Source organism: Diabrotica undecimpunctata, chromosome 6 (genome assembly GCF_040954645.1).
Source record: "Diabrotica undecimpunctata isolate CICGRU chromosome 6, icDiaUnde3, whole genome shotgun sequence".
NCBI lineage: Eukaryota > Metazoa > Arthropoda > Insecta > Coleoptera > Chrysomelidae > Diabrotica > Diabrotica undecimpunctata.
Genome location: NC_092808.1, coordinates 138579583 through 138593627, shown reverse-complemented (window position 1 = coordinate 138593627; position 14045 = coordinate 138579583). Strand labels below are relative to the sequence as shown.

Sequence of the window (14045 nt, the reverse complement as noted above, 5' to 3'; positions counted from 1 at the left end):
GAGTTCTGGCGTCTTCCTACTGATCTTTTGCCCTGTACTTTTCCTTCCAGTATAACTTGAAGTAATTCATATCTTTCGCCTCTCAGCACATGACCCAAGTATTGCATTTTCCTCTCTTTGATTATTCTTAGTAATTCTTTTTGTTTACACATGCGACGAAGTACCTCAACATTAGTAACTCTTTGTACCCATGGAATCCTCAACATTCGTCTGTATATATACATCTCAAAGGCATCTATTCTTTTTTCTACTTCGGAGTCCATTGTCCAACTTTCACAGCCATACAGTAAGACAGAAAAAACGTAACATCTGATCATTCGGATTCTAAGCTGTAGACTAAGGTCTGATCTTGTAAAAAATGTTTTAATGCTCATGAATGTTTTCCTTGCTTGTTCGATTCTTGACAGGATTTCTTTTTTTGGATTACACTGACTATTGATATTTGTTCCCAAATATTTTATGGAATTTACCTGTTCTATTATTTGACCCTTGGCATACACTTGTACGTTTATTGGTGTCTTTGAAAATACTAAAGTTTTAGTTTTGGAAACGTTTAGATGTAAACCGAACATTTCGCTGTGGTGAACTACCGCATTTATTTTTCTTCTACTTATTGTAACTAATGGTGTCACAAACTAGTAACGATATTGAATGGATATAAGTAAGTAACGAGAAATTCTGAGACGAACGAGGGTTTACTTTTGGGATTGTAGTACCCAAAAAAGCTCAGGAAGATGCATATTGATGGCAAGGATCTGCGCATAATAACCAGTCTCTATTGGAACCAAAGTGCTGAGATAAAGATGGGCAACTTACATAGTGGGAAGATAGATATTAAAAAGGGTGTACGACAGGGTCTCGCCGCTCCTGTTTAATATATACTCTGAACAAATCTTCAGAGAAGCACTGGGAAAAGTTTCGGAGGGTATCAAAGTAAACGGAGAGGTAATCAATAATATTAGATATACTGACGACACAGTTATTATCGCAAATGACTGCAACGAGCTTCAAAGGCTCATGCAAAGCATATACACAGCAAGTCAAGAATATGGTTTAGAACTCAATCAGCAACTTATCAGCAGAACACAACAACCTCCGATGCAATTAACATTAAACAACCGAAAAATAGAACAAGTGGAGACATACACATACCTTGGAACCACAGTCAACACAAAATGGGACCAGTCAACAGAAATAAGATCACGAATTGAAAAAGCACGAAACGCGTTCAACAATATGAAAAAGTGGTTCACAAGCAAAATCTCAATGGAACTAAAATTAAGACTGGTCAAGTGTTATGTCTTCTCGGTCTTGTTCTATGGAGCAGAGGCATGGACCACAACGGAAGCCACCCTGAAGAAACTAGAATCCTTTGAGCTGTGGATATATCGCCGTATTCTTCGGATATCCTGGACAGACCACATTACTAACGTGGAAGTAATGCAGAGAATAGGCAAAAGCAAAGAAATAATCTTCACCGTAAAGAAACGGAAGCTTGAGTACTTCGGACATGTCATGAGGCATCCTAAGTACCGGCTGCTACAGTTAATAGTCCAAGGAAGAATCGATAGTAGGAAGGGACCGGGAAGAAGACGACACTCATGGACGCATAACCTGCGACAATGGTTCGGACTAACATCGACCGAACTGTTCAGAGGTGCCGTAAACAAAATAGCCTTGTTAATAGCCAACGTCCGAAACGGATAGGGCAAAGGAAGAAGAAGAAGAAGTACCCAAAAATGGAGTTTATAAAAACTACGAATTAACTCCAAAAACATATGGTACCCATCTACTATACCTGTACAAGCATTCAGCCTTATATCAGTTTATTATTATATTGCCGACCATTTGCTGTATATAAAAATGATTGAAGAGCTTATTTCCAAAGTGTCCTAAATTCAAAATGTCGATTTTTCGATATGTTTATTAGATTTATAGATTGTGTTATAGATTTTTTCAGGTCTAGAACAAAGTTTTATGCGCCAACACAACTTATTTACCATTCGAAATTGCATTTAAAAATTATTGTATTTATTTTCAGAACGTTTCATTTTCTCACTGATTTTATTTGCAAGGCGTCTTAAATACGCCTGACCAATCTATAACGAATAGAAATCACGTGACTCATCATGACCATTTCCTCGTTTGTCAAATGGTCATCTCTTAATCCAAACAGGGAAGCATTAGACCATTTAATTAAGGAAGAAAAGTCGAAATAAGTTCAATTACTTTTTAGTAAGGTAGGTATTTTCGAATAGCATCCTGCTATGTCATTTTGGCAAAAAGTTTTATCAGCTGATATGCTGTTGAAATCTCTTTCTAATGACGGTGATGATGGTTAAATAAATTTTAAAAGCTGTTTTGTCTAACATTACTTATTATAAACTAAGAATAAATCCACAATTTTCACTAATTAGGTATCCTGTATTTGAGTTTATTAATTAAAATTTACCCGATATTAATCACATTAAATACCTTGTTACTCACAAAACGTCTTAAGTCCAGGTCATATGATTTTGATTTTAGCACTTCCAAAGGCTCAAGATTTTTGTTCTGTATAAAGATTGATAATATAATTCGTAAATAATTAGACCTCTTCTTAAAATTGTATCTTAATTACTTTTTTTTTAAATAAAAATCTATGCTTTCTGAGTTTCTTCATTTCATGGAGTTAAGACATTTTGGAAATAAGATCTTTAATTGCACACTTTTAAAAAGGTTTAAAAAATATATCTGGTTGACATTACCTGGAATAGATTCCTTACATACTCTTCTACTTTGGCTGGAGTCATTCGTTCCGGATCAGAATCACCGATGTCGCATGCCACACGTCTGCTAATTTCCAGTACTTGGGCCTGCCCAACAATTGCTTTGGTTTTGTCTGGATTTTCGGTGTATACTCCGACGAGATCGACTTTGTTCGTTTTTGAAGGATCATGTTCTCTCACTTGAATAGGCTAAAAGTAAACAGTTGCTTGGTAATTGTTAAATATCATTTTTTTATTTTCACAAATAAATTAACATTTAAACTAGGATATTTTAGAGTTCATAACATGGCTCTGAATAAAATAAACAAGATAAAATTAGAAGAATTTTTTTATTACCAAATAACAAAATATTTTATTAAATATAAATTTTTTAAAGTTGGGATTTATTCCCATTAAATATGGTATATCGTCATGAGGGGTGCCAAATCCGTTATGTGCATTTTTGCAATTTTTTTTTATTTGGCAGTTCGATTCCATTTTTGCCGCTCTATCGATTAGTATTATCCGTTTTGTGAAATTCGACCTAGAACTTACTTGCGTATCCTTTATGTGTTACAGTCGTTATAGAAAGATCCGTTATGTGTTTGAAATAACACATAACTGATATGACAGTTCTTCATACCTACGTGCACGACGCCAAGAAATGTGTTCTCGTAGTGAAAAACTGTGTTAAAATAATTGAAAGCTTGTCAAAACTACGTATTTTTCACATTAAAATCAGTGTTATAATAAATATAATGGTAAGTACTATTTATTATTTTCCTAAAAAACTAAGTAAACACCTACTTAAAAACGACATCGTAAAACTAACCTCAAATGTATCCTTTTTGGTGTGCATTGGCAGTGGGGTACTAAATCTAAACGTTCGATGTTCTTCGTAAGGTTCGTATTAACAGCTGCTGATATAATACATTCTTTCTATCAAGATTTTTGTCGCAACCTATTAGATTAGAGTAAGATTGGTAGGACAAATAGTAGCGATAAATTAATGGGGGAAGTGAAAGAACAGTGTATTAAAATGTGTAAATATGTAAATATTTACACACTTTAATATACTCTTCTTTCACTTCCCTGATTCATTCAAGTATGTACAGAATTTACCAGTCTTTCAAAGATAAAATAATTTCATTTCATATGTATTTTGTTTTTTACAGGAACTATGAGTTCTGCTTCACAGCGATCCAGACTATTGCTAGAGCTAGCAGTAGGTAGACGAAATATAGATTCCAACATCCCTTCAACGTCAAAGATATCAATTTTATCTGATGTTTCGATATCCAAAGCTTATGATCCAACAAGCAAGAAACATACTTTTTACGGTACAGAAAATTGCCAATCTGCTGAATTGGAACTAGTTACAGTGAAAACGTCTCCTTCGAAGTATGCTCCTTTTGGAGAACAAATGTGGTTCATTGTGGTGACCAGATTGATGTACTTACTTGTGAAGAATCGGAAGTTTTGGAGTTGACTTCAAACCCCCCACCAAGCACTTATTGTAATTTAAATCATATATTGGAAACCGGGTCCAATAGTCACGTATTACTACAGATACCTACAGGTGAATTCATTCTAGATGCAGAGACTGGCATTACCGAACGAACCATCTGAAGTACCTAAAAACTTCGATATTGACGATAGCAGCGGCAATAAAACGAACCGTGCACCACGAGCTGTTGGAGCTTTTAATCCTGTTGTAGACCACGAACATAAAGCATCGCGATGAGATGTAATTGTTTTATCAACCCATTCTTTTTCACACTGTGCCTGATATTTACCCATGATTCATCCAAATACACTATGTTGTATCCTTCTGCACGGTATTTACGAATTGCGCGTAAATAACGATGACGCCACGAGATAATTTCTGGTTTTTCAATCAAAATTGAATTTCTGCCAGGTTTTATAAACACAAAATCCATATCACTCAGCAAGCGAAGTAGCGTAGCCCGTGAAAAGTTGGGCAAAGTTTCTTCGACATTTACAACAGCTAATATGGTGTTTATTGTTGGTGGTATCTTGTCACGAAAAAATTGATGAACTATTCTACGAATTTGACCCCTGACACCTTCATCGTACTTGTTGTCACGAGAATTACCAACCTTTCGCTTCATGGGCCTGCTCTTTGGAGATTGTAATCCAGCAGGTGATGAATATTCCTGTCGTATGCGGAACAGAGTCTTTTCTTTTCGCAAACACCATTCATTTCTGACACTTTCCTAATTACACTTGATACAGAATCGTTGTTATCCTGATTAAGATGATAATTAATAATATTCATTAGTATCTGCTTCTCTGAAAGTTTCAGAGCTTTTCCACGTTTCCATTGAACAATTTCCTCTATTTTGCGGTAAAAATTCGGCGTCAAATATAACAATAGCCAACAACAGAAAATAACAATAATTGCCAACAGCAAATCACAACAACAGCCACCAACAAATAATAACAATAACAAAACAGTAACAGTACATCCAAGATGGTACAAATAACCGTAACTCGAATATGTTTACACGCTCCGAAGAACAAATAAACACTAAATAAGGCCCTGGATGTATCAAGCTTTTAAACATATTCTGTACAAGAATTACTCTAATTATTTCTTAATTACTGAATAACTCAGAAGGAAGTATTTGCAGTTGATATCAACCAAAATTACAAATTCCTTACACATTATGACAGTAATTAGCACTGAAGGGACATAAATAACATTTTAAATTTGGCAGTTAGTAGAAATTACCGGAATTATTTTAAACTTTAAAACAAATTTTTATTTAATGCACATTTTATTATACTCCTGCTACTAATAAAAGATAAAAGTTGATAAGTTACTATTAGAAACAAATAATGTATAGTATTATGTAAAATTATTAGCAAACGATATTTGTAAATTACATAAAATTGTATGTGAGGACTTGTTGAGAACTCCTGGTTTATTCCGTTTATTTTTAAGGATATACAATAGAGAACGCCATCGCTCACTGCATAAAACTGGCAATGTCTTGACGAAATTCCCATAAGGTTAGCATTGCATATCTTACCCTGTACAGACTAGTCACTTTGAGACAAAGTATAGTAAATAAATTGTCAAAATGAAATCGAATTTTCGGATTTTTTAGAACATATTTATTTGTAGATGCAATAACGAACTAGTATGACATAGAAATTTGTATGCACCGCGGGTATTAATAGATGTATATGCCCTCGGGCGACTTACAAACCCTAGGGCCAGAGGCCCTCAGGTCTGTAATATCGTCGCCCTCTGGGCATAAACATCTATTTAATACCCTTGGTACATAAATAACTATTATGATGACGCCCTCGGGCGACTTATAAACCGTCGGGCCAGAGGCACTCAGGTTTGTAATATCGTCGCCCTCTGGGCATAAACATCTATTTAATACCCTTGGTACATAAATAACTATTATGATGACGCTAAAGAGTATACAATAAAAAAAAAAGATGCGAAAAATAAAAATAATAAATATAATTAATTACAATCTAACCAATACATATACAAATACAGTAGTTGAACATAAGACAGGCTTTAAACATTTAAGTTTTTCAGACCTGTGTTGTTAATAACCAGCACGAATATTAAATTAAGTAGTTGTAATTAGTGTTTAATAAATTTCATTGTGTGAAAGATATTTTAGCTATTTATGAATATCGGAGCAAACAAATCTACTTATTGGGATTTTCCATAATGGTTTACGAAATGTATTTAAAGATGTGTGGGTTAGATAATAAAACCGCCAAAATGCACATACTATTTAAATTAAATTTCACCACAACTATCAAACAATAAATAAAAAAAAAATTAAAAAAAAAGTTTTTTATGAGGGCGCGAAACAGAAGTAACGGGTTACAACTGAATAGACAAAAGACCAAATTTATGATCGTCAGTACCCAATATTAAATACTCGTCTGTTGGAAAACACTTGAAGTTGAAAAAATCGAAATCTATATATATAATACGGTATCAATGTACATGGGACTATTCTGTAGAGAGAAAACAACAGGTAGCAAAGGTAAGATTTTCCTTAATTAAAAAGAACTAATTAATTTAAGAACTACTTAAACGTCTGTCGAAGGCATCTATGACAAAGTTGAAGACTTTTAAGATGTGGTGCTAAAAATGAATACTACGGATCTCATGAGTTGATAAAAGTGGAGTGCTTCTTCTAAAATCTGCACAATAGATGACATAACGTCGCTTAAACTGGGGTATAAGAAAATACTCAAAAAACATCATTATTAGGAAAAAAACTGAGTATCTAGGTGATTAAATACATGCATGAGCATCTCAATGAAGACAGCTAAGGCTATGACGACAATACCATGTCGAACTATTATTTGACAACAAGAAAGATGTTTCTCGAAACAGACGGTTTCTTACATGCCAGTCAGGATGCTGGCTGCTACGCATTTGCTGCAACTAAATATAAAGAACAGAATTACTTAATAGAAAAGATTCTTTATCAAAAGAATGTCAAAACACTTCCCCAAGCGAAGTATCTTCCTTATTATCAACGTATTTCTGACATTATGCTTGGGAATGACAACTACAACTTATACTAGGATCGTAATATGCTAGGAGATCAACCAGTGACAAATAATAGACCAATGTCATCTTAGTTAAAAAACTAATTAGACAAACAAAACTTATCTATGTGAGGATGAAAAACAACTAAAATCTGTGTGATACTAGACTCATTCCCAAGAAACTTCTACACATCTTCAAATAACCAGATCTTATAGAAAATGTAAAAAGCTCTTGACATCGTAATGCGTATGATAATTTTGGTCAAAAGTCCAGCATATCCGGTCACCTAGGGGTCAAAAACACAGAAAGATCTCCCCCATAGTTTAATCCTTTTGATGCAGTAGTATTGCTATTACTACTATTGTGGATCTCCCCCTAAAAAGTGTAACATATATAGGGCTTAAATCTAAAAATATTCTCTTGATAAAAAGAAATAAAATTCAAAATAATCATCAGTTGTTATGAGCCAAAGCCTTCTTCGGAATAATCCTCGGAACTAAGCCTACCTAAGTCTCGGATCATGCCTGAAAAGGAACATGGCTCTGAAAGAAGAAGAGAAAGAAAAAAGTCGTCGCAGAACTTTTTGGTTGAAGAACTTGCGATAATAGCATCGAAATAGTCAAAATTTAAGTATAATTTACGATAAAGTAACTACATACAAAAAGTCAGCATAATTTTGTGATAAGCGTATCTCAAATACAGAAAACGCTGGTACAATAATTTCCTGAATCAATAGAGTGTAAAATTAATTTACTAGAACAATAGTAAAATTTATGCATCACTGATCCTTACTAATCTCATTTATTTACATACTAAATAATTTTTGATTATGATTGTGATGTTTTTGATTAAATAAATATATAAATTAAGCTTACACTGACACTTTTGTAAATCGAGTATTATTTAACTAATATACAAATATTTGATAACGGTTTCATGTACAAATGCTATGTACGTTAGCTTGACAACAAAACGATTTTTCTGCTTCCTACATAATTAAAGCTCGAAGCATTCTATGATGATCTGTGGTTTGAGTATTGATTGATTGCCGCATTGACTATCGCTATATTACATTGATGAGAGTACGAAACAATTAGGTTTCCATGGGAAATTCTACTGGGAAACAGTCTTCCATGGGAGAAACTAATTCTACTACTCAAAAAAGGAGATAAATAGCCAGAAATATACAGCGATATAAACTTGTTAAATATAACGCTAAAAAATCCCGAAACTCGAATTTCGAAGATTTCTAATTGTCGAAACCAAATTCAGATTTTTTGCTTTAATTTGTGCCTTCTAAGAATTGCAAGGCAAAACAGACGTTGATAAAGATGTAATTATAGACATGGGGAATCTAAAATTGCATTCCACAACATATCTCCTCAACTAAGCAAACATCCTTGGCGAATTGGTTTCTAGTACTCATAAAGAGTATATCGAAATAAAAGAAAAGACAGTTAAGATTTGATTTTACGTATAGTGCTTCTTTATATCCGCTTATATTTATTATCAGATGTCGCTATTGCGTCCATATCGAAGCCATTTTAGTGTTGCTTCTATTACGACAGGAAAGATTGTTTTTACGGTCAGAGTATCTGTAAATATCTGCTCCGAAGATTCCTTTTATGGATCCGCTCCGAAGGTGAAATATCCGCTCCGAAGATGAAATACGTATAAGCGGATATACACAGGCACTAAACGTGAAATCAAATCTTAACTGCCTTTCCTTTTATTACGCTAAAACTTACAACAAAAATTTTACAAGTGCTAATAAATCAAACGATAAGTTTAGCAGATGAACAACAGGGTTTTCGTAGTAGAAGATCGTGTACAGATGCAATATTCGTTATAAAGAAAATTAATGAAAAATCACTAAAGTATAATAGACCAGCATTTCTGTGTCTGATTGACCTAAAGAAAGCGTTTGACAGAGTAAGACTCAAAGATGTAATCCATCTTCCGTATAATAGAGAAGTTCCTCTAAATATTATAAAAACTATCCAAAAAACACATACCCAAACAACAAAATGGAAGTCAGAATAGATGGACAACTTACAGAACCTATAGAAATAGGCAGCGGAATAAAACAAGGGGATTAATTGAGCCCCATGCTCTTTAATTTGATCATGGACGAACTCATCAAAAGCGTTAACAAAGGAAGAGGGTACACAGAATGGGAAAGAAAGAAATAAAAATACTCTGTTACCCAGACGACGCAATATTGATGGTCCAAGATGAAGATAGTCTGCAAAGACTGGTCCGCAGATTTAACATAAGAGAAAATCTCATGTTAGAAAACTAAAACAATAGTAGTCAGCAAAGAATCAACCAAATGTAAAACAGAAATTAATGGCATCAGTATTGAACAAGTAATGGAAATAAAATACCTGGGAATTAAACTGTCTAGCTATGGAGACCTGGACAAAGAAGTGAGAAATCAAGTTTAAAAAGAAAATAGACTGCCAGGATGCCTTAATAACACTATATGGCGAAACAGACACATTAACACTGAGATGAAGTCAAGAATTTATAAAGCCAGTGTAAGACCAATACTGACATATGCCTCAGAAACAAGACCCGACACAGTCACAAGGCAAAGGCTACTGGAAACGGCAGAGATGAGAGTACTGAAAAGAATTACAGGAAATACGCTGAGAGATCAAAAGAGAAGTGAAGACACTAGAAGAAAATGTAACATACAGTGTATAAATGAATAGACACAAAATAGAAAAAGAATGGAATAACCACACAAGCAGAATGGAGGAGACCCGTGTCTGATAGCAAGAGATAAGTCACCAATCGGCAGAAAAAGTATCGGACGACCGAGTAAAAGATGGAGAGACAACCTTCCATAGAGGTATTAATCCGCCAATGAACAAGCAGAATTGCTTATAAGGAGGAAGAAGAAGAAGAAAATTATTAATTTTTGTACTGCTTATTGTATATTCCACCAAATACATGTATACAATATTAGCTTCTTTAGCATATTGTAAAACCATTTAAATTAATGGTTTCATATGTAATGCAAAGCAGTTATACATTTATTAAATAGACAATACGGATTAATCAATCAATAGGCGCTTGTATCTGTGACTACTTTCTTTTATAAAGTAGAATAACCTGTATATTCTACTAATCTACTAAATTATTATGGACAAAACATGCCCATAAAAGAAGTAATAGGTGGACCAGTTATGTAGCGCAGAGACAGTATCGTATTTAATACAATATAGACAAGGCAAAAAGCTCCGGTTCGTTCGGAAAAAATTCTTGTGAGATTTTTTTACATAATCACTTCCATGAGATACCCCAAAATAAGCTACGAAAGGTCGCCAAGCAAAAAGTTGTTTTAAACTATTTTTTTTTAAACAAATTTTAACAATCGTACAATAAAACATCGTCTGAGGATGCCGATTGGCTTGACGACAACGCTCGACATGCAAGCGGTTTAATAATTCCGGAATCCTCTTCGTCTGCTCTTCGGATATTAGTAGGTACTGAAAGAATCCGAGTGACTGACAAACTTATGGATAGGGGAGTAGTAACTTCAATTGAATTATTTTTTACGTAACTACCTCTTTCTTCTATTCTTATCAACAAAAGATTTAGGAACTCTTTATCTGCAAAGATACGACATACCCTGGACCACATATTCAAGAGTCAAGTTAAAACTAATACGAGAAAAATCATCCGCAAAATAATGTAACTATGTAAGATATCACTAAAAGTAAAATAGAAAATAATGTACACAATAACATGAAAGAAATCAGAACAACCGAAAATGTTGAGAAAACATAGAAATTATGTCGTAAACATATGACCAATATAATAGAACATAGTGTAACTAATGGATTCAATAAATTATGAAAGAAATACTAGACTTTATGAAACAAAAAATGCAATACAGAGACAAGGCTAAGTCAAACGAATGAAGAAGAAAACAGAGGGAAATAAAACAAAAAATATAAGAGGCTGCTGCATTTATAGAGCAATGTAATCAATGCAATGTAAATCAAGAAGGACATGAATTTTTAAAATCTAAATTTTGTCATGCAATAAAATTAATTAAAACCAAGAAAGTAACTGGCTTAGACAACATCCGATCTGAACTCTTAAAAATGATACAAGAGGACCACAACAGTGCTCTAGTTAAGTTTTTTAATGATGTATATACTACTGGTAAAATACCTGACGAATGGATGAGTCTGTTTTATAACAATTCCGAAGAAATAGCAGGCTAAAAGGTGCGAAGCATACAGATTAATTAGTCTAATGAGCCAAACATTAAACATTTTTTCTTTCCTTATTCACTGCGAAAGAGACCTAGATGAGACCCAGTTTAGATTTAGGAATGTGCAGGTGCCGGTTTAGGTATCGGTAAGGCATTTTTTGGCTTAAATATAGTCCTCCAAAATTGCCGCGATCAAAGTAATGATATTTATGAGGCTTTCATTAATTACAGAAAGGCTTTAAATAGGGTAAAGCCTGAAATGCATTTGAACATATCAAGTATTATCAAAAACTTATATTGGAAGCAGTCATATGAGAGCCGACGGGATATTAACCAGAAAATGTTGTAACGATAAGACTACCAAAGAGAATTGAAATACTATTAAAAAATAATACCTCAATCAACTATGACTGATTTATGAAAAATATGACTTTTTTAACATGCCTGAAAGAATTAAAGAATTAACAGGAATGAGAAAACACTTCAAACTAGGCAACTAAGAGGCAAAAGTGGTGCACTTATAACAGATATAAACCAAAAAATGCACAGATGGCTCCAAACATAAGCACCAAAAGAATTTAAGGATGATCCTGGGCCTGATATTATACGAGAAGAAATTGAATATGCAATGAAACAAGCTTAAGGTGGTAAATCTCCCGGGCCTGATGAAGTTCCTATCGAATTACTCAAAATTGTGAATACTGAATCTATTGATCTTCTTTTGGATCTATTCAATACCATATATAGAACAGGTTTAATACCTAAAGAATGGCTTCAATCAACATTCATACTGCTACTCAAAAAAGCCAATGCAAAGGAGAGCAATGAACATCGCACCATAGCCTTAATGAGTCCTGTCTTGAAATTGTTTTTAAAAGTAATTCACAATAGAATACATAAGAAATTAGATGAAGGCATAAGTAATACACAAATGGGATTTAGGAAAGGACTGGGAACATGAGATGCACTGTTTGCAGTAAGTGTTCTTTCGCAGATATGCTTAGATATAAATCAGGAAGTATATGCCTGTTTCATTGATTTTGAGAAGGCATTTGACAGAGTGCAGTATAATCGGCTTAAAGAAATTTTATTAAATAAAAACATAGACAGTATAGACATTAGAATCATAATGTAACCTCTATTGGAACCAAACAGCAAAAATGAAAGTTGAAAATGAACTGACCGAGAATATCCAGATTCGCCGTGGGGTCCGCCAAGGGTGTATTTTATCACCCTTGTTATTCAATTTATACAGTCAAGCCATCTCAGAATGAGCACTTGCGGTCAGTGAGAGCCTTATAATAAACGGGGAGCCACTTAATAACATAAGATATACTGACGACACCGTCCTTCTGGTAGGAACACTAGAAGAACTGCAACACCTTGCTGAACAACTAAATATATATCAAAGATTCTTCTTCTTCTTCCTATGCCGTCCCCATTAACGGAGGTTGGCGACCACATTTTTAAAAGCTTCTCTGTCTTTTGCAACGTGGAATAATTCGTCTACAGTCATGTTTGTCCAGTCTCGAATATTTCGCAGCATATCAAAGATTATGGACTAAAAATAAATTTTTTTATGGTAAGAAAACCAAGTTCATGGTATTTACAAAAGCACAAAACATCAAAGTTAAGCTAGTACTAGATAATACAGAAATTGAACAAATACCTTGGAGCATGGATCACAGAAGATACTGATCAGACAAAAGAAATAAGATGCCGCATTAAAATTGCACGGTCAACTTTTAATAGAATGAGAAAACTTTTTTGTAATCGCGATATCAATATATCGCTCCGAATAAGAATGCTTCGATGTTATATTTTCTCTACCATTTTGTATTGGGTTGAAGCTTGGACACTTAAAAAATCCAACATTAAAAACCTAAAAGCATTCGAAATGTAGTGTTACCGACGTATTTTAAAAATATCATGGACGGATCGCAAAACAAACGAACAAGTTCTCGAACAACTAGGAAAACAATGCGAAGTTGGAAGTTGGAAATTGGAAAACAGAAGAAGCGTAGAAAGCCGTAAAATCTCGTGGCTACGCAATCTCCGTGAATGGTTTGAATGCAGTTCACTTGAATTATTCAGGCGCGTAACCAACAAAATTATAATTGCCAGAATGATTTCCAATCTCCAATAGGAGCGGAACTTGAAGAAGAAGAAGATGAAACCAATAGGGAGAAACATATTCATGAAAGAAAAACATGTTCGTAAAGCCTAAAGCGTCACTTTCAGGTCCAATATTGCATCTGTATGACCTTTACCTGACCTTCCTGTAAGGAAACCTTAGTGCTGATATACTAAGATTATGAGCTAATTTATTAGTTCTTGTAAAATTTTGGTTGTAGGTTTCAGGGTAGTATCTAGCAAATTGATACTTCTGTAGTTCTTTGGTTGCTTCTTGTCGCCCTTTTTGAATAATAAGACTAGCTCGCTTGTTCTTTATTCTTCTGGTATTTTGTTGTGTGAATATATCAATTTATTCAGAATTTATTCAGAA

General features: G+C 34.0%; 1 protein-coding gene across 2 annotated transcripts in view; it reads right to left on the bottom strand.

The window, feature by feature from the left end:
* LOC140443978 (putative aminopeptidase W07G4.4) overlaps positions 1 to 14045 on the bottom strand; it is a 109569-nt gene that overhangs the window by 85217 nt on the left and 10307 nt on the right. For both annotated transcript variants that reach the window (XM_072535527.1, XM_072535528.1), the window contains exon 3: positions 2748 to 2957. In XM_072535527.1, coding sequence (XP_072391628.1) covers positions 2748 to 2957 — 210 coding nt within the window. The remainder of the gene's footprint in view (positions 1 to 2747; positions 2958 to 14045) is intronic.